Source organism: Gossypium raimondii, chromosome 9 (assembly GCF_025698545.1).
Source record: "Gossypium raimondii isolate GPD5lz chromosome 9, ASM2569854v1, whole genome shotgun sequence".
In the NCBI taxonomy this organism is placed as follows: Eukaryota; Viridiplantae; Streptophyta; class Magnoliopsida; order Malvales; family Malvaceae; genus Gossypium; species Gossypium raimondii.
Genome location: NC_068573.1, coordinates 28,696,834 through 28,721,959, shown reverse-complemented (window position 1 = coordinate 28,721,959; position 25,126 = coordinate 28,696,834). Strand labels below are relative to the sequence as shown.

The 25,126-nt window shown below is 30.5% G+C and overlaps 2 protein-coding genes and 1 pseudogene across 6 annotated transcripts; all 3 read right to left on the bottom strand.

The window, feature by feature from the left end:
• Window positions 1-744: 744 nt before the first annotated feature.
• Window positions 745-4,780, bottom strand: LOC105798857 (eukaryotic translation initiation factor 2 subunit gamma). 4 transcript variants are annotated; one of them, XM_052620440.1, is made up of 9 exons: window positions 4,655-4,780; window positions 3,850-3,992; window positions 3,640-3,701; window positions 3,359-3,471; window positions 2,755-2,857; window positions 2,350-2,577; window positions 2,043-2,261; window positions 1,551-1,811; window positions 745-1,304 (listed from the first exon to the last, which is right to left on the bottom strand). In XM_052620440.1, exons 2-9 carry the CDS (start codon window positions 3,953-3,955, stop codon window positions 1,002-1,004), a joined length of 1,395 nt encoding a protein of 464 aa, XP_052476400.1. In that variant the 5' UTR covers window positions 3,956-3,992; window positions 4,655-4,780; the 3' UTR covers window positions 745-1,001. The 4 variants fall into 4 exon arrangements, with proteins under 4 accessions (XP_052476400.1, XP_012484532.1, XP_052476401.1 ...); XM_012629078.2 differs by having other exon boundaries at window positions 4,611-4,776; XM_052620441.1 differs by lacking the exon at window positions 4,655-4,780 and adding an exon at window positions 4,126-4,534.
• A 4,876-nt stretch (window positions 4,781-9,656) lies between these two features.
• On the bottom strand, window positions 9,657-13,719 carry LOC105798858 (eukaryotic translation initiation factor 2 subunit gamma). Of its 2 annotated transcripts, none has more exons than XM_012629079.2 (9): window positions 13,551-13,719; window positions 12,781-12,923; window positions 12,579-12,640; window positions 12,304-12,416; window positions 11,730-11,832; window positions 11,316-11,543; window positions 11,009-11,227; window positions 10,515-10,775; window positions 9,657-10,272 (listed from the first exon to the last, which is right to left on the bottom strand). In XM_012629079.2, exons 2-9 carry the CDS (start codon window positions 12,884-12,886, stop codon window positions 9,970-9,972), a joined length of 1,395 nt encoding a protein of 464 aa, XP_012484533.1. In that variant the 5' UTR covers window positions 12,887-12,923; window positions 13,551-13,719; the 3' UTR covers window positions 9,657-9,969. The 2 variants fall into 2 exon arrangements, with proteins under 2 accessions (XP_012484533.1, XP_052476399.1); XM_052620439.1 differs by lacking the exon at window positions 13,551-13,719 and adding an exon at window positions 13,134-13,156.
• A 3,572-nt stretch (window positions 13,720-17,291) lies between these two features.
• Window positions 17,292-25,126, bottom strand: part of LOC105793149 (dynamin-related protein 5A-like) — a 20,145-nt pseudogene continuing 12,310 nt past the window's right edge.

Below are 25,126 nucleotides of genomic sequence, written 5' to 3'. Positions count from 1 at the left end.
TCAGGGAGTAAAGATACTATACTGGTAGTTGTCAACTGACTCGCCAAATATGCCCATTTTGTGGGATTTCACATCCTTTAACTACAAGTGGCCTCAGAGTTATTCAATAAGATTTGTCAGTTACATTGACTTCCAGAGAGCATAATTTCAGATCGAGATAAAATGTTCATGAGCAATTTTGGAGAGAGCTTTTCAAGAAGTTGGGAGTTGCCCTTAAACAATACACTGCCCATCATCCTGAATCGGATGGCCAGACTGAAGCGGTGAATAGATGTTTAGAATCTTAATTGAGATGCATGACTGATGATAGGCCAAAAGACTGGTATAGTTGGTTGCCATAAGCCGAGTATGGCCAATAACCACCAACGCCTCTGCAGGCCAGGGAAGCAGCTACTAAAATACTTCGATTTTATTCTCCTCTTCTTTTTCTTCTCTCTCATTCTTATTTCTCTTAATTTCGCCATTTTTGGCCGTTTCATAAGTTCCAGCATATATCAGCCTCAAGAAATTGAAATGTTAAAAAAAGTTATACGGAAATAAAAAGAATTGAATTGAACCTATCCAGGCTAAGCAGGCAACAATTCTAGGTTATTATCAACACAAATAGTCTCAATATATACATTGGGTTTTGTAATTTGATAATATTCCAAGCCCCAAATGACAAAATTCAATCAATATTTTATCTAATTTCATGCACCCCAATGTGAGTTCATCGACAAAAAAATAAAAGGTCGGAGTAAAAGATTTTTACCCAAAGACAAAGAATACAGTATCAAATATCCTAGAAAATGTTCCATGTTTTCAGCATAGTTTAGGAGACTCAATGTAATGCAAGGAACAATGAAGTTTCTATCAAACAATGTTTTCTTCTCCACCTCACAAAAATAGTACCAAGATATTGTCTACCTTCCCACATTTTCAACAAAAAAACAAAAATAGACTCTTCCGGCTTTTTTTTTCTTATCGATGTTTTTACTTTCTGTTTACCTGTTTATCGGTTATTACAGAGGGCAGGGTGGGACTTCAAGGGTTGTTCCAGCTTGGATTTGGCCCCATCCAATTAGACGCCAATGCTTCTCAACACGCCGACTAAGTGCAATTTTCTCTCCCTTGCTGGTGCATACAGGGGATGTGAGTTGCAGCTTTGCCAAATCATTCTTTACAGCTATGACTCGAGCACCGGTCGACATAGACCCAATATTCAACATTAGGATCTCTCCCTTGGCCAACTTTGACACTTTTCCTTGCCTCTCCGAGCCCTTTGTCCTAACACCAAGAAGCCTTCGGAGAAGGAAGAAATTTACCTACACAAAAAGAAAAGATGCACCGAGCAAGAAGATGCCAGCAGTTAGCATTTTTCATAGTTTTTCTGATGTAACAACCTACAATACTTGGACTCGGATGTAAGGGCCAGACTCGAGTTTGTGTCTGATTCAAGTATGTTCATTTTTTTTATAGCTCTTTTATACATTTGGAGAGCCATAACCCTATATATCATTAAGAAAAATAAAAGTTCAGGTAATATATTGCTAAAAAAACTTAGCATATACCTCGAGCTCAACATAAACTTCTGGGAGTGACCCGACCTCTCCAAGAACTTGACCCACCAACCTATCTGCACGAGTTAAAGTCGGGTCCATAGTTGTTCCAACACCAATTAGACCTCCCGGAACAGCATATTGTAGCTCATTTTGTTCAGCATACAATGAGACTATTCTCGAATATATGGGTGTGCATTTGATGTTTCCGCTTTCATCCTTGACAACAATCCCAGGACGAACTTCAATAAATTGGTTCACCTTCAAAACACCCTGAAATAAACAAGTATTAACAAAATAGTCATGACTCATGAAAACAAAACCAAAGCTACCGAAGCTCAATCTAAATTCACTCTAGCATCATTTTGGTAGAAGTCGATATGGGCAAGAATGAAACAAGAAAAAAATATGGAAAGGACTCGGTGTGGTAAATCAAAATGTGCATCAATCGTACCATTCATCTCCAAATAAAGACTGAAAACTACATTCCAAAGAAATACGTACCCTGAGTATACTTCCACCAGCAACACCACCTTTAATCTCATCAACCTCAAACCCCGGCTTATTGACATCAAATGATCGGATTACAATCATGTTAGGGGGTGAGACAAAGTTTCTCTCAGGAATAGGGATCTTCTTCACAATGTACTCGCACACAACATCAATATTATATTTTAGTTGTGCAGAGATTGGCACCACTGGTGCACCATCAGCAACTGTACCCTGCAATGAATTATTTTTAGCAAAAGATTCAGAAGAAAATCAATAATTAAATATCCATCTGTTTTCCATGAAAAGAAAAGCGATTAACCTGAATAAATTTCTGAATTGCTTCATGCTGATTGATGGCTACATTCTCTTGAATAAGATCAACCTTGTTTTGAAGAATTATAATATGCTGGAGTCGCATAATTTCAACAGCAGCCAGATGCTCAGAAGTTTGAGGTTGCGGACAGCTTTCATTGGCAGCTATAAGAAGTAATGCACCATCCATGATTGCTGCTCCATTAAGCATAGTAGCCATGAGAATATCATGACCCTGATGGAAAATTTGAAGATAAAAATAAATCCACATACGACAAAATAAAAGATTTGTATAAATCTCAAGAGAAATACGCTTAAATCCCTTTTATAGAACTGCAACAAGAGTGACATATCAAACAAGAGAATTAGAAAACTTAAAACTATCCCTAAAGTGTAGCACTTAGGACCTTACTGGGCAATCTACAAAAGATACATGTCTCAGCAACTTCATCCTACAGTTTTCAAAGCCGGGCACATCACAAAGAGGACTATCCTCCTTTCCACTTCCATATGCCCTACAGAAAAGATAACAATTGCAGGTGTTATTACTACTCATTAAATCAGTATTTAAAAAACCAACTGGAGATCAAACCAATGCGGCCTCCAGTTACCAGTTGATTTGGTTTGGTTGTAGCAAAAAGAAAATAATATTAAATAAGTATAAAATGTAAAAATATTAAATAAAAATAGGTTTTTGGTTGAATGGTACAAACTTTCACATTAATTAAAGAGGTGAAAGGGAAAAATCCATTCACATATAAAAATAAAAATAAAAACTTCATTAAGAAATTATTTTTAAAAAAGTTTAAAATCAGTTTTTTGCGATTTTTAAAGTTTTCTTCTTCTTTTTTCTCTTTTTTTCCGTTTTTAGCCAGTTAGAAAACAAAGCAGTTTAATGATATATGCCACGGACTAGATGGGCCACCAGTTCGACTGATTCAACAGGCTGGTCTTGTCCAACTTTTTAAACACTGCATTAACTTGGCTAAGAAAACAATTGCTAGATATCAACATACTTGTAGCACATAGGACGAGGGCATCGCTCATCTTCACATTTGTATATCTTTGCATTTGCATATCCAAGCTTGATAGTAATATTTCTCTCCAACTCATTCTTGAAACGAACAGTCTGCAGAAAAGGCACAAAGCATAGAAAACAAAATGATTTAAATTTACTAGACTCCAAAATTCAAGGTTATTGTAGTCACTGTTCAAAAAGGCAAAAATATTAAGTGAACTCTATAAAGGTATATCATATCCTAGTTCAATATCACTCGTTAAAAGTAACTGAACTCACCTGAACCCCAGATATTGCTTTCACAACTGTTGACTTCCCATGTGCGACATGCCCTATGGTGCCTGATAAATTGAAGTCCGAATCAAAAGATTGATAAATAAAGTCCCTAGCATAACAACTAGGAGTCATAATAACCATAAGTCCATAACTATTGGCACCGTAATGATACATGCTACAACTAGTTCGATAACAATGGAGTTAAAGCATTACCAATATTTATAGTAGCCTGGCGAGATATGACTTCAGGAGACAGTGGATGCAACTTAGTTACATCCAGTTTACTTAAGTCTTGCTCCATCAAACCTTTTTTCGACATTTTCACTGCTCCCTTTGTCTTTCTGCTTCAATATGAACTGTAAACAGAACATATCCCGAAAACAAATCATTTCACTTAATGTAGAAGAAAAGGAATAGCCAAATATTGGAATCTAGCAATTAAGCAATCCTAAGAAATCAAATCAAAATCCAATGTTACAGAACAAAAACCTTAAAAAGTTCAGTTTTCCTACAACCTACAAAGCACAAACACAATATGAAGCGGAGTTCGGTCGAAGGGCCTTTACTCGATGAAGCTTTTAATCTTAATTCTGAGCCTCAAATGAAAGTGAGGAAATGTTGGATACAGATAAGTACAATTCTGGAAACGAATAGAACTGTGATTCATTACGTTCTGAATTCACTGCCCAAAAACCCTATACCCAATAAACCCGGATTAATTAAGTTCCTAATTCCTATCCCAAAACCCTAAATCCAATAAACCCCCTAGCTCAAAATTTCAAATCCTTAAGCATCGATCTTCAAACTCAAAATAAGCATAACTTATCCAGAAATATAACAAAAAAAAAAGGAAAAATGAGAAAGCCAACAAAAAAATTTGAAGAACAGGCAAGCAAAAACAGCTCACAGCAACAAAAAATAAATATTAAAACTCAAAAAAAATACGAGAAGAAGCAGGAAACAATCAAAGGAACCTAATAAAAGAAAGAGTTGCTTGAGACTGATTTGATTAGTTTGCCTGAAGAAAGAAGAACGCAGCCTTTTTCAGTCGCTGGGGATGGTGAGATTTAAGCCTAGAAAACTAAGCTTTTTAACAATGGTGCTTTCTTTTGTCAATCGAATCAAAGATCCAGTATTCTTTGGGTTGGATTTGGGCTTTTTTTCTGGGTTGGGAAACACCTTCTTAATCAATTATTATAATTTTAAATGGTTTAAACTATAAAATGGTACCTAAACTATATTGTTTTTCTCAAATTAGTACCTAAACCTTTTTTTGTCACAAGTAGTACCTAAAATATATTTCATTACCTAAAGTGATACCTAAATTATACTCCATTACTCAAATTATCCCAACCGATAAAAATCTCTTAATCATTATGTGACACGTGATAATTTTTACTCAAAAATCTCCCAAAAATTAAATATCATTTCCTTACTCTATATTTGGAAAAATATTTATTAAAAAGAAAGAAAGGAAAGGAAATAAATGAAGGTTAAAAATGATATTATATATGTTTATTTTATTTGAATAGATAAAATTAGAAAAGAATCAAAATAAATGAATATTTACAATTTTGTTCGATTAAATTATAGAAAGTAAAAAATAATTGATTATAATATTTTTTCCTATGTCTTTGTAAATAAGATAAAAATGTAATTTTGTAATAAAAATAACTTTCACTCTTTCTTAACTTTTTCCCTAAATTGGAATATTTTAAAACTAATGATGGGTTTGAATGGGAGCTGGAATGCGGTGCGTTTATCTTAGTTTTTATCTCATACTACAGTATTTAATCTCACAATCACCGCTATTTTTACTCTAATCGCAGCTAAGCACACCGTCCATCCAAATACACCCTAAGTAACTCAAGAAAAAGCAATGGAAATTCGAACTTCCTTTTATTTTTCCCTTGATTTTATAAAAGAAACTATGGAAAAGATGTTATTTTCATTCCCTTTCCCTAATTCCAATACAAACCAAACATGGTGTTAAGGGTTTTTTTTTTTTGGTTAAACTTATAAACATATTTAAGTATACCGGAAAATTTAAAGACCCATTAAAAGAATTATTCAAATCTAATTTTCGACAACAAAATTCAAATTTCTTTCTCACCTCAATTCAGAAATCATGTATTATTGTTCTTAAAAAATTATGTTCTTTCCTATGTATTTTGCATAAATTAATTAATGTTAAGTGAACCTTACGATGAAGAAAAAAAAAGCAAGAAATCCAAATATTAGAAAGAAGTTGAGTAAAAAAATGCTAATAGGATTGCAACAAAAGGTTTTCTAACAGTTAAAAAAGTGCATTGAAATAGAAGAAAATTCGTGATAAAAGAGTGTAAACATGAAAAGTTTTAATTTAATTATTTTTATAATTTATTTTAAAAGTGCATATGCCATAAAATGATTGACTAAAGGTTTATTTGAAACAGCCAGGGATAATTTAGCTAACAAAATTAATAAAAAAAAGTATAAATATCAACTTGAGAAAAAATATACTTTAAGTATCATTTTGTGATTTAAGTCATTTTATATTAAACCATATATTGCAAATATCATATTTTAAAATTAATTAAAAAATATGCAAGTGTTACATGGGTATATAAATATATAGTACTATTTAATATAATTTTTAATACAATATTAAGGGTGAGAGATAGGGTCATAGGATAATATAATTCATTGCGATAAAATATTTGGTACACTATCGGTGGAGTTTTAGACTCTACAAGTAGGGTCAAGAGATTAACAAGTGCTTATAGAGGTATAGTAAAATATTTTTAAAAAAAGATACATTGTAATTTTTAAAACTACTTGTGAAATAAAAAGATACACTACTAATATATCAAATACTAACTCATTTATTATATATATATATATATATATATATATATGAACACAACATCAATAGAAACAAAAAAAGGTATAATATGAATACATAAATTAACAAATTAGATTTTAAGTTTTGTAGGGCTTAAGTATTAAAAAAGCTTTTAAAAAATAATAAAAATTAATTCAAAAATCAATTGAGTTTCTCGTTAAAAGTGTAATCATTTGAGCCTTTAATCAAAAGTTAGTAATCAATTAAGCCTTTCAAATATGATTTTTAGTTGAAGCCCTTAACGGACATTAAGTGCTAATGTGGCAGGTAACGTGAAATCTGACATAGAAAATCAAATGGGAAAATACTGATGTGAAGGGGTTAATTGTTATTTTTTAATTATTTTACGAGGCTTGATTGATTTTCTTTAATTATTTTAGGAGGGCTTAAATGAATTTTAAGGATTATATAAAAATTCTTAAAAATTTATTTTAAAAATAGTATTTTTAAATTAACATTTAATATTTTTTAATAACTTATAATTTTTTTATAATTTTCTTTATACTATTCTAGTAATTCTAACAGTTTTAAATTTTTTTAATAAAGATTACAATTATTTTTATTTTCTTACGCATGCTAGCCTACACCATCCTTTACCCATGCATTCTTAATCAACATCTATTGCATCACTTCTCTTCAACTAAAATTATTACTCATAATTCACCAAGCCACCAAACACTAAATCTATTGTTTATGAACTCAACACCCATACATGTTTAATTACCATTTTGCAAAAGAAATATACTTCTAATAAGTTTTATAACAATTTTATAGATTTTATCATTTTAATTATTTTATATAATATTCTAAATTTTTATAATATCTATTTAATATTTTCATAAGATCTTAATAATATTTTATAATATTTAATAGTTTTTATAATGTTTTAAAATTTTATGATATAATACTACTGATACTAAGGATGCAGGTTCGAAACCTATAGGCCAAATAAAATTTCATGATATTTAATTAATTTTATAGATTTTCCATAAATTTTAAATTTTTATAATATTTTAATTATTTTTAGACTTAAATAACTACAAAGTCAATTAGACCCTCATAAAATAATTAAAAATCAATTAAACCCTACACGTTAACATTTTTCCACGTCAAATGTCACATCAATTATCATCTCATCAAAATTTTCATGTTAGATGACACGTCATACGCTACACCACCTACCATATCAGTTGTTAACAGTCCATTACAGGCTTTAACGGAAAATCATATTTAAGGAGCTGAATTGATTATACTTTTCAATGAGGGACTCAATTAATATTTAAATTATTTTTGTGAGGCTTTTTTTATTACTTAAATCATTTTAAAGTATATATAAAAATGTTGTTGAATTAATTTTTAAAGATATGATATTTAAGGAAATTTAATGATGCTCTCATATGCCCTAACATGATGGGTGATTAGGATGTCTCGTTGATTTTTATTTTGATAATAAGACAAGTAGTCTTATGAATATGAGCACATGCTAAGAAACCATAAGACCAGAAATAAAAGACTCATCCTAAAGCTAAAGCAAGAAAACAAATTATGAAACTTGTAGTGGTTTTGATTTGACTATTAGGTCATTGAAATATGTCTTTCGAAAAGAAAATAAGTGTGTAGATGCCTTAGTTCGATTTGGAAGCAATTTTCAACCTGATTTATCTATAGTATTCATTATGATTATGTATTACTCCTTCTACTTGTTTAATTTCTTCATTAGCGAGCAGGGTAGTGTATTGTATCCTACAATATACTAATTTCGGTTTAATGGTAACTACTTCCTTTATTTGACTAAAAAATAATTTTAGCCCCACATATGCAAACACCTTTGGCCACCTGTTTGTATCTTGTAGAGCTTGATTACACACAGCTAAAGAAACCAGCTTAATCACTAGAGTTGGCAATCCTTCAAGATGCCACTACCAAGATTTGTTGCCTCCTTCACAAAAACTACAACTTGGAGCTAAAATCTTTTAGAATCTTGTAAGGAAGGCTTCTCCCAAAATATTGAGAAAAGGCAAATACATACTTCTTTGTGTTGAGATCCAACAGCTGCATTGCAACCAAGTTTTCCTCTTTTTTTATCCAGGAAAGCAGAATAAAAGAATGCTCCATGCCCATGCCATGTAAAGTACTGACTTGTGTTCTTTTAGCAAAGTTGGCATCAACAAAGTCGAAACACTGATTCCAAGAGTCTGATAAACAAACCCCTTAGCAGCAGAAATAACACTCGCTGGGTTGAAAACTTTTCTCTCAATTATGATGAATCTATAGTGACTAGAAGGTTTTCAAAATCTCAAGAAAAAAGCTATGTTCAGGCAAAGTTTTCTTTACCATAATGAAGAAGTTTATCCCATTGATTAGATTGATGTTATCAGACATAAATTCAGATCTGCTCCCAAACCACAATTTTGCATCTTATTCTGAGCTCTCTCTAGAATAGATTGGAAGAAATGGAATCTTTTAGAAGGTGCTTCAGCTCAGTATCTACCAGTAGCAATTTTAATATGCAAGATTTCCTTGAACATCTTTTTGAAACGAGGATGACGATTTGGGCTAATTAGGCACTCTGACTTACCAAGATTAATAAGATGACTGGATAACTCATTCTTAACACTAAACAGCTTCACATTCTTGCAAATTGGCTCTGAAGAAAATATAACCATCATTTGCGAAGAAGAGACGGAAAATAGGAATCTTATTTCCGCTGAGTTTCAAGCCTTCAGTTTTCTGCAGAGCATCGAAAGCACATTATAACGGATAAAAGATCTTTTGTCTTAGTCCTCGTTGAGGCTTAAAAGAGCTTGTCATGTTCCTATTGACAAGAAATAAAAAAAAAAAAAAACTGCTGTAGGTTTCCTTGCATTATATTTAAAAAAAAAAAAACCCTTAAAATGGCTATAAACAATGCAATGTTTATCAATTAAACTCGAAATTCAATTTAGTTCATGTAAAGGAAGCGACGTTTATGGTAGAATCCGGATTTTCTTTTATCTATGATAAAAGCTTCAAGCAATTGAGAAAATAAATGAATTGAGCTTATCCATGCCAAGCAGGCAAACTTCTAGGTTTTCAACAAAAAAAGTATCAATATATAAATTGGGTTATGTAGTTTGATAATATTTCAAGCCCCAAATGACAAAATTCAATCATTATTTTATCTTATTTCATGCATCAAATATGAGTTCTTCGAGAAAAATAAAAAGTCCGAGTAATAGATTTTATCCCAATAAAAAATTACAGTATCATATATCCTAGAAAAAGCTCCATGTTTTCAGCAAGGAACAATCAAATTCTCTATCAAACAATGTTTTCTTCTACACCTCACAAAAATAGTACCAAGAAATTGTCTACCTTCCCACATTTTCAACAACAAAAAATTTGATTCTTCTGCCTTCTTTTTTTTTCTTATAGATGTTTTTGCTTTCTGTTTACCTGCTTATCTGTTCTTAAACAGGGCAGGGTGGGACTTCAATGGTTGTTCCAGCTTGGATTTGGCCCCATCCGATTAGACGCCAATGCTTCTCAACACGCCGACTAAGTGCAATTTTCTCTCCCTTGCTGGTGCATACAGGGGACGTGAGTTGCAGCTTTGCCAAATCATTCTTTACAGCTATGACTCGAGCACCGGTCGACATAGACCCAATATTCAACATTAGGATCTCTCCCTTGGCCAACTTTGACACTTTTCCTTGCCTCTCCGAACCCTTTGTCCTAACACCAAGAAGCCTTCGGAGAAGGAAGAAATTTACCTACACAAATAGAAAAGATGCACCGAGCAAGAAGATGCCAGCAGTTAGCATTTTTCATAGTTTTTTCTGATGTAACAAACTACAATACTTGGACTCGGATGTAAGGGCCAGATTCGAGTTTGTGTCTGATTCAAGATTTTTTTTTCATAGCTTTTCTATACATTTGGAGAGCCATAACCCTATACATCATTAAAAAAATGAAGAGTTTGGGTAATATCTTGCTAAAGAAACTTAGCATATACCTCGAGCTCGACATACACTTCTGGGAGTGACCCAACCTCTCCAAGAACTTGACCCACCAACCTATCTGCACGAGTTAAAGTCGGGTCCATAGTTGTTCCAACACCAATTAGACCTCCCGGAACGGCATATTGTAGCTCATTTTGTTCAGCATACAATGAGACTATTCTCGAATATATGGGTGTGCATTTGATGTTTCCGCTTTCATCCTTGACAACAATCCCAGGACGAACTTCAATAAATTGGTTCACCTTCAAAACACCCTGAAATAAACAAGTATTAACAAAATAGTCATGACTCATGAATACAAAACCAAAGCTACCAAAGCTCAATCTAAATTCACTCTAGCATCATTTTGGTAGAAGTCGATATGGGCAAGAATGAAACAAGAAAAAAATATGGTAAGGACCCAGCATGTGGTAAGTCAAAATGTGCATCAACCGTACCATTCATCTCCAAATAAAGATTGAAAACTACATTCCAAAGAAATGCATACCCTGAGTATACTTCCACCAGCAACACCACCTTTAATCTCATCAACCTCAAACCCTGGCTTATTGACATCAAACGATCGGATTACAATCATGTTAGGGGGTGAGACAAAGTTCCTCTCGGGAATAGGGATCTTCTTCACAATGTACTCGCACACAACATCAATATTATATTTTAGTTGTGCAGAGATTGGTACCACTGGTGCACCATCAGCAACAGTACCCTGCAATGAATTATTGTGAGCAAAAGTTTCAGAAGAAAATCAATACTGAAATATCCATCTGTTTTCCATGAAAAAAAAAAAGAGTAACCTGAATAAATTTCTGAATTGCTTCATGCTGATTGATGGCTACATTCTCTTGAATAAGATCAACCTTGTTTTGAAGAATAATAATATGCTGTAGTCGCATGATTTCAACAGCAGCCAGATGCTCAGAAGTTTGTGGTTGTGGACAGCTTTCATTGGCAGCTATAAGAAGTAATGCACCATCCATGATTGCTGCTCCATTAAGCATAGTAGCCATGAGAATATCGTGACCCTGATGGAAAAATTGGAGATAAAAAATAAATCCAACTACGAAAAATTAAAAGACTTGCATAAATCTTAAAAGAAATAAGCTTAAATCCCTTTTATAGCACTGAAACAAGAGTGACAGTCTGATAGATCAAACAAGAGAACTGGAAAACTTAAAACTATCCCTAAAGTGTAGCACTTAAGGCCTTACTGGGCAATCCACAAAAGATACATGTCTCAGCAACTTCATCCTACAGTTTTCAAAGCCAGGGACATCACAAAGAGGACTATCCTCCTTTCCGCTTCCATATGCCCTGCAAAAAGGTTTACAGTTGTAATTGTTATTAAATACTCATAAAGTCAATATTTAAGAAACCAGGTGGAGGTCAAACCAGTGAGGCCTCCAGTTACCGGTTGAACTGGTTTGGTTGTAAGAAATAGAAATTTTAAATATTAAATGCAATAAGTATTAAACAAAAATATGTATTTGGTTAAATGGTACAAACTTTGACATTAATTAAAGAGGCTAAAGGATAAAATCTAATCACATATAATAATTTTTTTATTAAGAAATTAAAAAAAATAGGTTTAAAATAAGTTTTTTGGGGATTTTATTGGTCTTTTTGCTGTTTTTAGCAGTTCAAAAATAAAGCGATTTAATGATATATGCCGAACCAGATCGGCCACTGGTTCCCAGTTTGACTGATTCAAGAGGCCGGTCTTGTCCAATTTTTTTAACACTATATTAAGTTGACGAAGAAAACAATTGCTAGTTATCAACCTACTTGTAGCACATAGGACGAGGGCATCGTTCATCTTCACATTTGTATATCTTTGCATTTGCATATCCAAGCTTGATAGTAATATTCCTCTCCAACTCATTCTTAAAACGAACAGTCTGCAGAAAAGGCACAAAGCAAAGTGTTTTACATATACTAGACTCAAAAATTCAAGGTAATAGTAGTCACTGTTCAAAAAGGCAAAAAAAAAAATTAGTGAACTCTTGAAAGGTAGGTTATATCCTAGCTCAACATCATTGGTTAAAAGTAACTAAAATCACCTGAACCCCAGATATTGCTTTCACTACTGTTGACTTCCCATGTGCGACATGCCCTATGGTGCCTGATAAATTGAAATCCAAGTCAAAAGATTGATCAAAGAAGTCCCCAGAATAACGACTAGGAGTCAAAATTACCATAACTATTGGCACCGTAATGATACATGCTACAAGTAGTTCAATCACAATGGAGTTAAAACATTACCGATATTTATGGTAGCCTGGCGAGATATGACTTCAGGAGACAGCGGATGCAACTTAGTCACATCCAGTTTACTTAAGTCTTGCTCCATCAAACCTTTTTTCGACATTTTCGCTGCTCCTTTTGTCTTTCTGCTTCAATATAAACTGTAAACAGAACATATCCCGAAAAACAAAATCATTCACTTAAGGTAGAAGAAAAAAATAGCCAAATATAGGAATCTAGCAATTAAGCAATCCTAAGAAATAAAATCAAAATTCAATGTCACAGAACAAAAACCTTAAAAAGCTCAGTTTTCATACAACCTACAAAGCACAAACACAACACGAAGCAGAATCTGGCCTAAGGACCTTTACCTGATGAAACTTTTAATCTGAGCCTCAAATGACAGTGAGGAAATGTCGGATTTGAAAGATAAGTACAATTTTGGAAACGAATAGAACTGTGATTCATTACGTTCTCAATAAACTGTCCAAAACCCTAAATCCAATAAACCCTGATTAATTAAGTTCCTAATTCACAGCCCAAACCCCAAATCCAATAAACCCCAAGCTCAAAATTTCAAATCCTTAAGCATCGACCTTTAAACTCAAAATAAGCATAAATTATCACAAAAACAGAACAAAAATGGAGAAATGAGAAAGCCAGCAACGAATTTGAAGAACAGACAGGCAAAAACAGCTAACAGGAACGGAACATAAATATTAAAACTCATAAAAAATTACAAACAAAAAAAAAAGGCACGAGAAGAAGCATGAAACAATCAAAGGAACCTGATTAAAAGAGAGAGTTGCTTGAGACGGGTTTGATTAGTTTGCCTGCAGAAAGAAGAACGCAGCCTTTTTCAGTCGCTAGGGATAGTTGGATTTAAGCCTAAAAAACTGAGCTTTCAACAATGGTGGTTTTTTTTGTCAACCCAATCCAATCCAGATACAGTATTCTTTGGGTTGTCTTTGGGCTTTGTTTGTTGAAGGATACTGAGCCTATCACACTCTTTGCATCTTTATACTCCACCTTGAAAAATATTTGATATAAAATTTAAATAACAGTTCGGTTTAAAATAATGTTAATACATTATAAGTTATTATGTTTTAATTTTAAATTCTAATTTTTTTTAGATTTTATATAAAACATAAAATGATTAACTCATTATTTCGAATCTAAATTTACAATTTCTTTCATATTAAGACTTGAATTCCTTTTTTTTTAATTTAAATCTTTAACTTGACTTTTGTTAAATAAATTAATTTCTATAATAACACCATTGATTTTTAATACAACGAACCATGATTTGACACGTGGCTTTTATAATATAATTAAAATATATTTTAGTTAAATAAAAATTTTAAACCCCCATGGCAGCAGCTATCTCCTCCTTTTTCTTTCACGTGAACCATGATGAGGATGATTTTTTTCTGAAATCGTCACTAAAAAATCCTTCCTCTTCGATTCCTTTAAAAACATATTTTTATTATACTATAAAAACCATGTGTCGTTATATTAAAAAAAAATTAACATTTTTATCATAGAACCTAATTTTATTTAATAAAAGTCAAGTTGAGAGCTCAAGTTGGAGAAAAGAAAAGTTCAAATCTTAATGGGAGAAATTGTCAAGTATAAACCTCAAATAATGACTTAATTCAATATAAAAACATAAAAACTCTTCTAAAATAGTCATTATTACTTTGTAAAAATAACGGCACGTTTGGTTCGCTGTAATGGAATAGAGGTGTAATGGAATAGAGGTGTAATGGATTAGAGGTGTAATAGCAAATCAATTGTTTGGTTGAATGTAATGGAATAGAAGCGTAATAGTATTCTTGTGTTTGGTTGAATGGAATAGAGGTGTAATAGCATAATGGAAAAAAACTAAAATGACTAGAATACCCTTAGCATAAATTTGTTTTGGTAAATGATTATTGTTATTGTTATTTAAATTTTAATAAGATTATTAATATCAATAATAAATAATTTAATCATATTTAAACATAATTATTATTAAATATATTATAATTAAAATATATAATTTAATAAAATTCTTAATAATTAATATTCTTATATGAATTCTTGAAATCATAATATATGATACTATAAAATATAAATTAACATAATTATTATTAAATATATTATAATTAAAATATATAATTTAATAAAATTATTAATAATTAATATTCTTATATGAATTTACTCAAATCATAATATATGATACTATAAAATATAAATTAACATAATTATTATTAAATATATTATAATTAAAATATATAATTTAATAAAATTATTAATAATTAATATTCTTATATTAATTTACTCAAATCATAATATATGATACTATAAAATATAAATTAACATAATTATTATTAAATATATTATAATTAAAATATATAATTTAATAAAATTCTTAATAATTAATATTCTTATATGAATTTACTCAAATCATAATATATGATACTATAAAATATAAATTAACATAATTATTATTAAATATATTATAATTAAAATATATAATTTAATAAAATTCTTAATAATTAATATTCTTATATGAATTTACTCAAATCATAATATATGATACTATAAAATATAAATTAACATAATTATTATTAAATATATTATAATTAAAATATATAATTTAATAAAATTCTTAATAATTAATATTCTTATATGAATTTACTCAAATCATAATATATGATACTATAAAATATAAATTAACATAATTATTATTAAATATATTATAATTAAAATATATAATTTAATAAAATTCTTAATAATTAATATTCTTATATGAATTTACTCAAATCATAATATATGATACTATAAAATATAAATTAACATAATTATTATTAAATATATTATAATTAAAATATATAATTTAATAAAATTATTAATAATTAATATTCTTATATTAATTTACTCAAATCATAATATATGATACTATAAAATATAAATTAACATAATTATTATTAAATATATTATAATTAAAATATATAATTTAATAAAATTCTTAATAATTAATATTCTTATATGAATTTACTCAAATCATAATATATGATACTATAAAATATAAATTAACATAATTATTATTAAATATATTATAATTAAAATATATAATTTAATAAAATTCTTAATAATTAATATTCTTATATGAATTTACTCAAATCATAATATATGATACTATAAAATATAAATTAACATAATTATTATTAAATATATTATAATTAAAATATATAATTTAATAAAATTCTTAATAATTAATATTCTTATATGAATTTACTCAAATCATAATATATGATACTATAAAATATAAATTAACATAATTATTATTAAATATATTATAATTAAAATATATAATTTAATAAAATTCTTAATAATTAATATTCTTATATGAATTTACTCAAATCATAATATATGATACTATAAAATATAAATTAACATAATTATTATTAAATATATTATAATTAAAATATATAATTTAATAAAATTCTTAATAATTAATATTCTTATATGAATTTACTCAAATCATAATATATGATACTATAAAATATAAATTAACATAATTATTATTAAATATATTATAATTAAAATATATAATTTAATAAAATTCTTAATAATTAATATTCTTATATGAATTTACTCAAATCATAATATATGATACTATAAAATATAAATTAAATTAATTATTTTTAAATATAATTTAATAAAAATATATAATTTAATAAAATTATTAATATTAAATATTATTATATGAATTTACTAAAATCATAATATATAATACTATAAAATATAATTTAAAATAATAAAATTTGAATCGATTAAATGATATTTGAATTGATTTGATAATATGAAATAGTACTACTAATGCATATATGTGATATGTGATTATCAGTAGCATGTAAAAGACCATGCGAATCGGTTTATAAAAGCTTGGAGGGTCGATATGGAAACTTAGCGAATCAGTAGATTTGATAAAGAAATGTCATGTTTTTATTGAATTGCTAAATGAGATAGTGAATGAAATTAGCATATGAATCATGAATACATTGTTTGAATTGGTTAAAATTGAATTATGCATCGCTTATATGCTTTAATTTATTGCATGTATTAATTTATTTTTCATATTATTTTTGATATTATTTTTATATCATGTATTAATTTATTGTATGTTTGTATTATTGTATTTAGAAGTTGAGTGATTCGAACATTATATCGAAAAACCTTCCAAGTTAATTTTCTTGAGTCAAATTATTATATATTTATATATCTTATTCAAAATATGACTAATTTAGAATCAAATCATTATATTCCAATATAAATATCTTAGTCAAAATATGACTAATTTTCCGAAGCATGGGAAGAGGATTTATCTAGTAATTTTAAAATTTATCTAAAAAATGCTTAAATTAATAAATTGCAAAAAGAAAAAAGAAAAAATCGAGAGGTATTTGGGTCAGACTCAAGTTATTTCCAAAATGTGTTCGGATGCTTAAATTAATGAATGAAAAATCACATAAGCGATAAAGTGGCAAAACATTTGCATATTATACAGCTTTAAAGAAACTCAGAATACACAACAAATGATGTTTGCATTCTAAAATATGGTAAAAAATATATTGCTTTAACGAAAATACAACAAAACAGATCCCAATACCATGCCCCATGGATCTAAATTTACCCACTCTTACTTCGACCAAGTGACCGTATCGATTTCAGCTTGTGCACTCCTATATAATTCCAGTCTCTTCGCAAGAGCGGATCGGCGTTCCATGATTGCTGGATCCTCATTCAGTAATGCCGATAATCGTTTTTGCTACAAAAGAAATTTCCCAGAAATCATTCACTGATCATCAGTTTCACCAAAATAAGTAACAGACGGTAAGTTGGTTAAGAGAGGACATCTCTCACCTCCAGTTTCTCCAATTCCATGTAGAAAAAGTCAAGCAGGCTTCTTTTAGCTTCACGGACTTGACATAAACAATGGACTTTGGAATCGAGTGGCGCAAAGTAGCGCAGACCATATTTACGTAAGACAAAACTGTACTTCCTGCTCATACATTGTTAGAAACCCATTATCAGAAATAAAATACATTGAATAATAGTATCATTCGATTAAGTTTCAAACAATTGAGATTCATCCTTAACTTTTTGCGTATATGAACCTACCAATTCTCCTCAGGTAGGAGTCATTGTATCGGTCAAATATTGATTGCGTAGCACTACCACCCTTATCCACATCTTGAGGAAGCTTTCGGAAGAACTCAACTGTAAGGTAACAACATTCCATATCAACCAGTTGAAGTGTTGCTTTTTTGCTCTGATCCCTCATTCTTTCAAGAGACTCGATCGCAGCATTTCCCACCTCTACTCTGAGTGCAGGATATTGCTTTAACTCCAGAAAACCAAACCATGTTGACTCTTATAAACATTGAAGAATACTAAACTCAATGTCAAAAGATAGAAAAATAGCAGGCAAAATTTCTTTGGTACATGAACAATATAAGCAAAGATGGGAACATACCGGAGTTTCACTCATAGCCTTGTGAACCAGATCCTTCAGAATGGAATGAGTCTGAAAAATGTAACAAATGAAATCAATCCAATTTGAAGCATCAGTCTATGACCAACATGATCCCTAGTAAACCGAGACCTTAATAGCAGTTAAAAATTATCAACATTTTTTATGTAAGACAACTAAATAGTAGAGGATAGCAAGAATCTTGATACTTGAAAGAAAAAAAATGTTTTTTAAGAATCACAACTGAACTGATGCTGAAATAAAAAGAAAACCAGATGATCTTGGCATGCCAAATTGAATATGACAGATGTAGAGCCCAAATATGCCCGGGCCCAATAAAATTAAAACCCAATACCCAATTGACCCCAGCCCAAGACCCAAACACTAAGCCCAAACTAAACCTAGTCCAAAAAAAACAGAAATCCTAAACAGAAAAAACACCAGCTGCTGCTCTCAACAGCAGCCACTCTCCAGCCACCGCACGTCTCGAAGCCGTCACCTCCACGTGCTCTCCACGACACCTACAAAAATGCGGACTCAAAGAGTCCCAAAGAGAAGAAACAGCAAAAGCAGTAATCATATTTGTTTTTTCTTTCATTCTTGGGCTATATAATGCCGTTTCGTTTTGTAAAAAAGGGGGGGACGAAAAAAAATACAGAGGAAAATATATATAATAGAGCAAATATCAGTTTTTGAGGTGATTATTAGAAGTGTTTTAGTTATTTTTTTTTCATTTTGTTCCTGCGCATGTAATGATAAAAAAGGGAAGGAGAGTTTTGTTCTTTCATTATATTTTGTTTTTATTTCATTATTATCTTTTATTTCTTTTCTTTAAAATACGAAAAAGAAAGAAAAAGGGAGACTTACCTTTCGCCGGAGTCGTCGAGCTAGTGTCTCCTCCGACGAAATCGGGACGTGGGCTGAACGGTGGCCAAAGGGTTAAGAAAACCCCAAAAGAAGTAGTTTCTTCTTCAAAGCCTAAATTTGTTTTTTTTTTAACTTAAAACTGAGCAATGATGCACTGTTTAGTTTGGGGGTCCGCGCATATCAATCTTCAACGGGAGAATTGCGCAATAAGTCCTTTCCCTTTGTGCCATGTTTTATTAAGTCAATTATTTCTTTTTAATTTGGCCCAAATGTTTTTACCTTGTTTCAAATCGGTCCCCATTGCGGTGCAGCGTTTTAGGGAGGCGGATTATTTCCATTTGGGCCCCCCATATAATGCGTGCGTCGCAGATTGGTCCCTGTTCTATTTTAATTTCATTTTTTTATTTATTCTCTTTTTTCCCGTAATTTTTATTTTATTTTTTTTTTCAAATTTTATTTTTAGAATCATTACTATATTATTTATTATCATTTATTACTATTTCTATATTCGTATACAATTTTTTTATATATAGTGCATATATGCGTAATTCTTTATACAATATATATATATTCTTAAAATGCATGCATTTTACATACGTCTTTATTTATTGTTTTTTACTCATATATTTTACATTATATATATATACTTATACATTTCTTTTATTATTATTATTTTTAAATGCATACATATCCACATACTTTTATATTTTTTTTCATATATTAGTTTGTTCTTCTAGTTGTTTGCATTCATATATGTACACGTACATGTACATATTTTAATACGTGCATAATTTATATATTTGTTTTTTTTGTTTTCATAGTTTTTATAAATAAATATATATATGTATGTACACTCATATTTTACAATACATATGCATTTTCCTATTTTTGTGCATATACATGTGCATATTTTTATACTTTTATTTTCTTTTCAATACGTGTTTTTATTATTATTTATTTGATTTATTCCATTCCTTCTTTTTACAGGTATTCTTGTATATGTGTGTTAGATATATATGCGTACACATATTTGTAAACTTATTTGTAAATTATACCTATTTGTATATATATTTGTAAATATTTATTCATATATGTTTGAAATTAGAGTATCCGTTTCATGTTATACCTTAACCCTTTTAGCATCCCTTTTAAAAATATATATTTTGATTTTCTCAAAGTATTTAAATCATCCTATTTTATAAATTCCAAAATATTTGGCATTCATGATTCTCGTGAAAGATCGTGTCCTAACTTACTGGATTGCGATTATTTTTCGATGAATTTAGAAAGCCAAGTATTTGTTTTGCAATAAATTTACAAATTTCAAATGAAGCTTATTCTCGGGGATTCAAAATGTTGGGTCCTAACTTACTGGTCCTGATATTTTGACTTCTCAAATAAGAATTTTCAAAACAAAAGGCAATATTCGGTATTTTGAAGATTCAAAACATTGTGCCCTAACTCATCGAGTGTGGTGTTTTATTTCTTTGAAATAAGAATGTCTTATTATTTTGATTCATTCATGAAATAAAAAGTTTCCTTTTAAAATCTTTTCAAATTTTCGACACCAAGGCATTAAAAAAATCAATTTGGTACCAATTTTGGGCGTTACGAGGGTGCTAATCCTTCTTCGTATGCGAATCGACTCCGAACCTGTTTTCTCAAATTTCGCAGACCAAAATTATTTTTGAGGTGGGCCGATCACACCTTAATAAAAGATCGGTGGCGACTCCAGTTTTGTTTTTAAAGTCGACAACTAAAATTTTTGTTTTCAAAAAAACGGTTTCGACAACAGATATAGCATTTTTTCTAAAATTTACTTTCATCTTGCATCAACAATGACCTCAATCGGACCTCGATAGTAACTAAAGTAGATTCAATCAAACGACGGTATCCTTGTTCAGAGCTATTAAATGTGGTTGATAGCCATCGCCTTCCATCGCCTTCAGAATGAGCTTCCTAATATTCTCCATTGATAGTTGCTGTCAAATTTCAACCTTTTCAAAGCGGCGGGAAGTTGGTTGTCGAAAACATTGTAAACCTTATCACCACCAAGACGCTCGTGAACAACATTGAAAGTCAAGACAAAATCTCTAACAAAATTAGCAAAATTGAATGATGTTAAAGACAGTGTATTAAGGAAGGTAAAACAAGACGTGATACATACACCCCATCCAAATGTTCTCTCAAATTTTGATAAAAAGACGGAAAATCTCCATAATTGTGTACAACTTCCCTTGTATAAGCATCTCAATCATCAAGAATTCCTAAAGAGCTTATAACTAATAATCAACGCAAGTGGAATAGCCAAAGAATTCCAAAATCCACACACAAGAGCACATTTACACCGATCACCGCAATAGGCTTTCCAAGGCGACTCAATTCGGTTTCAAGTTCATCAATTGTTTTATTAATAAGGGACTGAATGTCAGGGATTCTAGACTTGATAACAGTTTCCAAATGCTGAGACATTAACCAGTATGACAAAGTTAATACAACTTAAGAAAAGATAGCACTAAACCCAGTATCATCTTGTCCTTTACAAGAAAGTATAGGATAAAAAGTACAAAAAAAGGAAAAAAGAAATAAACGCCCTATAGATTACCTTTGAAAGCATCTTAGCAAGATGCTCAGAACCCATTCTATGAGCAAGATGCCTATATTCAGGCGTAGTAGAAAAATACTCACGCTCTCTACGTCGAGCAGCAATCATATCAACATTCTTGTTAATATCTGCTTGTGAGCGATTCACGACACCAACCCAAGGGAATTTCAGGCGATAAGATTTGCCTTCCAATATCTAAGTCAAAGGAAATATGAATCAGAACATGACAACGCCTAAGATGAATTGGAACACTGGAGATTTGCTTGGTTCGGCCAGTTTCTCTATCCGTTTCATCTTGAATCTCCTTCTTGACGGCAAAGGGGAACAGAAGAGGCAGAGGATAAAACAGGGAGGGTAAAGTGAAGCAGCACCTAAACTGAGCAAAAGAGACGGATTAGAAATCGGTGAATTTCACCGATTAGGGCAGTAATGGATTACACCCGTAATAGCATTACCATGAACCAAACAACGGAATAAATGGGGCTTAAGTGGGGCCCACTGATTAGGGGTGTATTGGCATGGTGTGAGAGTTTTTAATAATTTCCCAACTAATATGAGATATGATCAATGAGTGACATCAACTCAATTAAACACAACATAAATTTTAGGCATATTCAAAAATAGGATTACAGCATAGTGAATTTTAGTTTAGATTAACTTCGTTTGGCTTGAAACTAATAAAATTAACATTTTATTTAAATTTAATATTTTACAAACATTTTTTGGCACAACCACAAGTGTTTTCATTCATTTTATGGTTTAAGCTTAGTTATGTTTAGGTCAATGGTGGTATTTAGGTAAAGCTCTCCTAACAATGTCAACTCTAGGATTCAAACTTTGTCAAAATACCAAGACTATTATGATTGGTCCTCACCTAACTCGAATGGACTTTGATAATGAATTTCAAAAGTTTTTTAGTTATAGCCCGGCTTGAAACACGAGCACATTTAGGTAGAAGATGGTATTAATATTTAGGCTTGGCAATTATTGATTCATATGTTTTTTTTATTTATTTCATATTTGTGTTTTAAATTTTTTTATATTTATATAACTTTTAATAATTTAATAATTTTTAATTTTCTTAGATTTTGACATATTTTCAATCGTGTTTGTGTTTCTTTTCCATGTCATGTAGTATTGTGTTTACATAATGTTTTTTTTTTCAGTGCCTTGTAATCATATCATGTTCAACATATCTAAATATTATTTAAACATCCATGAACACAGAAGTGGATAAAGCAATTTGTTAGTACTCGTTGCACCGTCAGTTGCAAGTCATTTAGTAACTAGACAGTTGTGCAATTTATCATATATGTTGGCATATTTTTTTTACTGAAAAAATTTTGTTTTATTTCTTACATTTCATTAAGAATTTTGAGCAACAATTCTATAGATTTAATCTTGTTGAATATCGGTCAATCAACAACTTTATTTGAACAATTTATATGTGATTGAGTTACCATAATTAAGGAGATTTAGTTTCTATAGAAATTTAGATGGAGAATATCTCTACTTAATTGATGTCATATCTAAGATTAATTGAAGTACAATTCCAATAGCATATCTCATTCACCGTAGCTGAAGATTATAAGTCTGCAATGCCTATTTGAAGAAGACTTGTCTATATGATTATGTACGAAATAAAAACACTTATTTTGTTCATCAAGAGGAACTTGTTTTAATACATAACACATGTAAACAAAATTATTTTCATGATCATTTTGTAGCTATGCTTTCAAGGGGAAGAAAGTCTTAGTGGGGAAAGTGATCTTACTTTATGTATAGGTGTGAGTTTGGAACTCGGTGAGTGGGTTGAGCTTAAACCACAATTTGTACTATTTTTTAATTGTAGACTTCTCTTTGGATAATGTCCCACAAACATAAGAAAAGGTTTTCAACTACGTAACCAATTTTTTGTGTCCACCTCTACTTTTTACTCTTTTAGTTGGTACTCTAGTTGTAACTTAACATATAACTGACAAGCAACTCAACACTAATAACTGGTATCAGAGCTAGGCACTTGATGTATTAGTTGAAGATCTTGTTATTTAGTTCATTAAATGTGAAAGGAAGCTCAATTTAAAGGCTCTCTATACTTGATAGTTCCAACTATGCTATTGGAAAGGCAAGATGATGACATTTATCAAGTCTTTGGATAAGTGAGATTGGAAAGTGATGTTGTCTAGTTAGGAGCCTTCTACTGTTGATGTAAATTACATGGATCATTAAGGAAGATAAGTTGATAAATACACACTTGAAAGCTTTCATGTTATTTTCAACAATGATGACCTTCAAGAGTTTAGAAAGAACTCCAAGCACACTACTCCATGAAAAGCTTGGAAAATATTAGAGACAATATGTGAAGGAACTTCCACTACTAAATAATCAAACTTCAAATGTTAACGATCAAGTTTGGAATTCTCAAAGTCAAAATTCTTGATGGTAAATCCTTGTCTAATTTTCATGCAACACTTCATGATATCTCTGACCAAGCTTTTGCTCTTTGTGTATTCAAATGTTATGCTGGTTAGGAAGATTTTAAGGTTATTTCTTAAACGTTTTGCGATCAATGTGACTGGCTTAAAAAAGGTCAAAGATATCGACACAATGAAAATCGGTAAACTCATTGGATATCTACTAACCTTTAAGATTAATTGATTGCGCCCCGGCATGTATGCACTAAGGCTATTCATCAACACAAAAACAATTATAATCTAGCTGTATACTTACAACACCCCTAACCCTTCTCCGTTGTCGAATTAGAGTTACAGAGCATTACAATACAAATCAGAATAATTTACTTCAAAATATATCAATAATACCATTTGTTATTAATTACCAGAACTCATTACAATCTTAGTAAACATACACATTTGGACCTTAAATCAAGCATTTGAGGCCCTAAAAATAGTTTAAGAACAAGCCAGGACTAATTTGAAACAAATAAGAAATTTTAGGAAAAAGTTAAAAATTTTGAAAATAGGGGTCATACAGCCGTGTCCCAGCCCATGTGTTCGCCCATGTGTGTATACGAAGTTGGGTCACATGGCTGTGTCGTTAGGCCATGTAACTCTCTGAGTCCGTGTGGTTCACCTTGCACCTAAAAAATTTAAATGACACACGGCCATGTGGGGTGACTGTGTGTGGCACACGGTCATGTGGCAGCTTGTGTCTTAGGCCGTGTGTAGCAAAAGTTACCCCTAAATCAAGTTATTTCAAGCCCAAAACCTGCATACAAAGATTTACCAGTTCAACCATCATTAACATACATAAAACATACCTCAAAACATCTATAAACATGACAAAATCACATTCAACCTATTTCTAACCAATATGCCATTTAAACGACACCTCAATCATTATTCTATTCA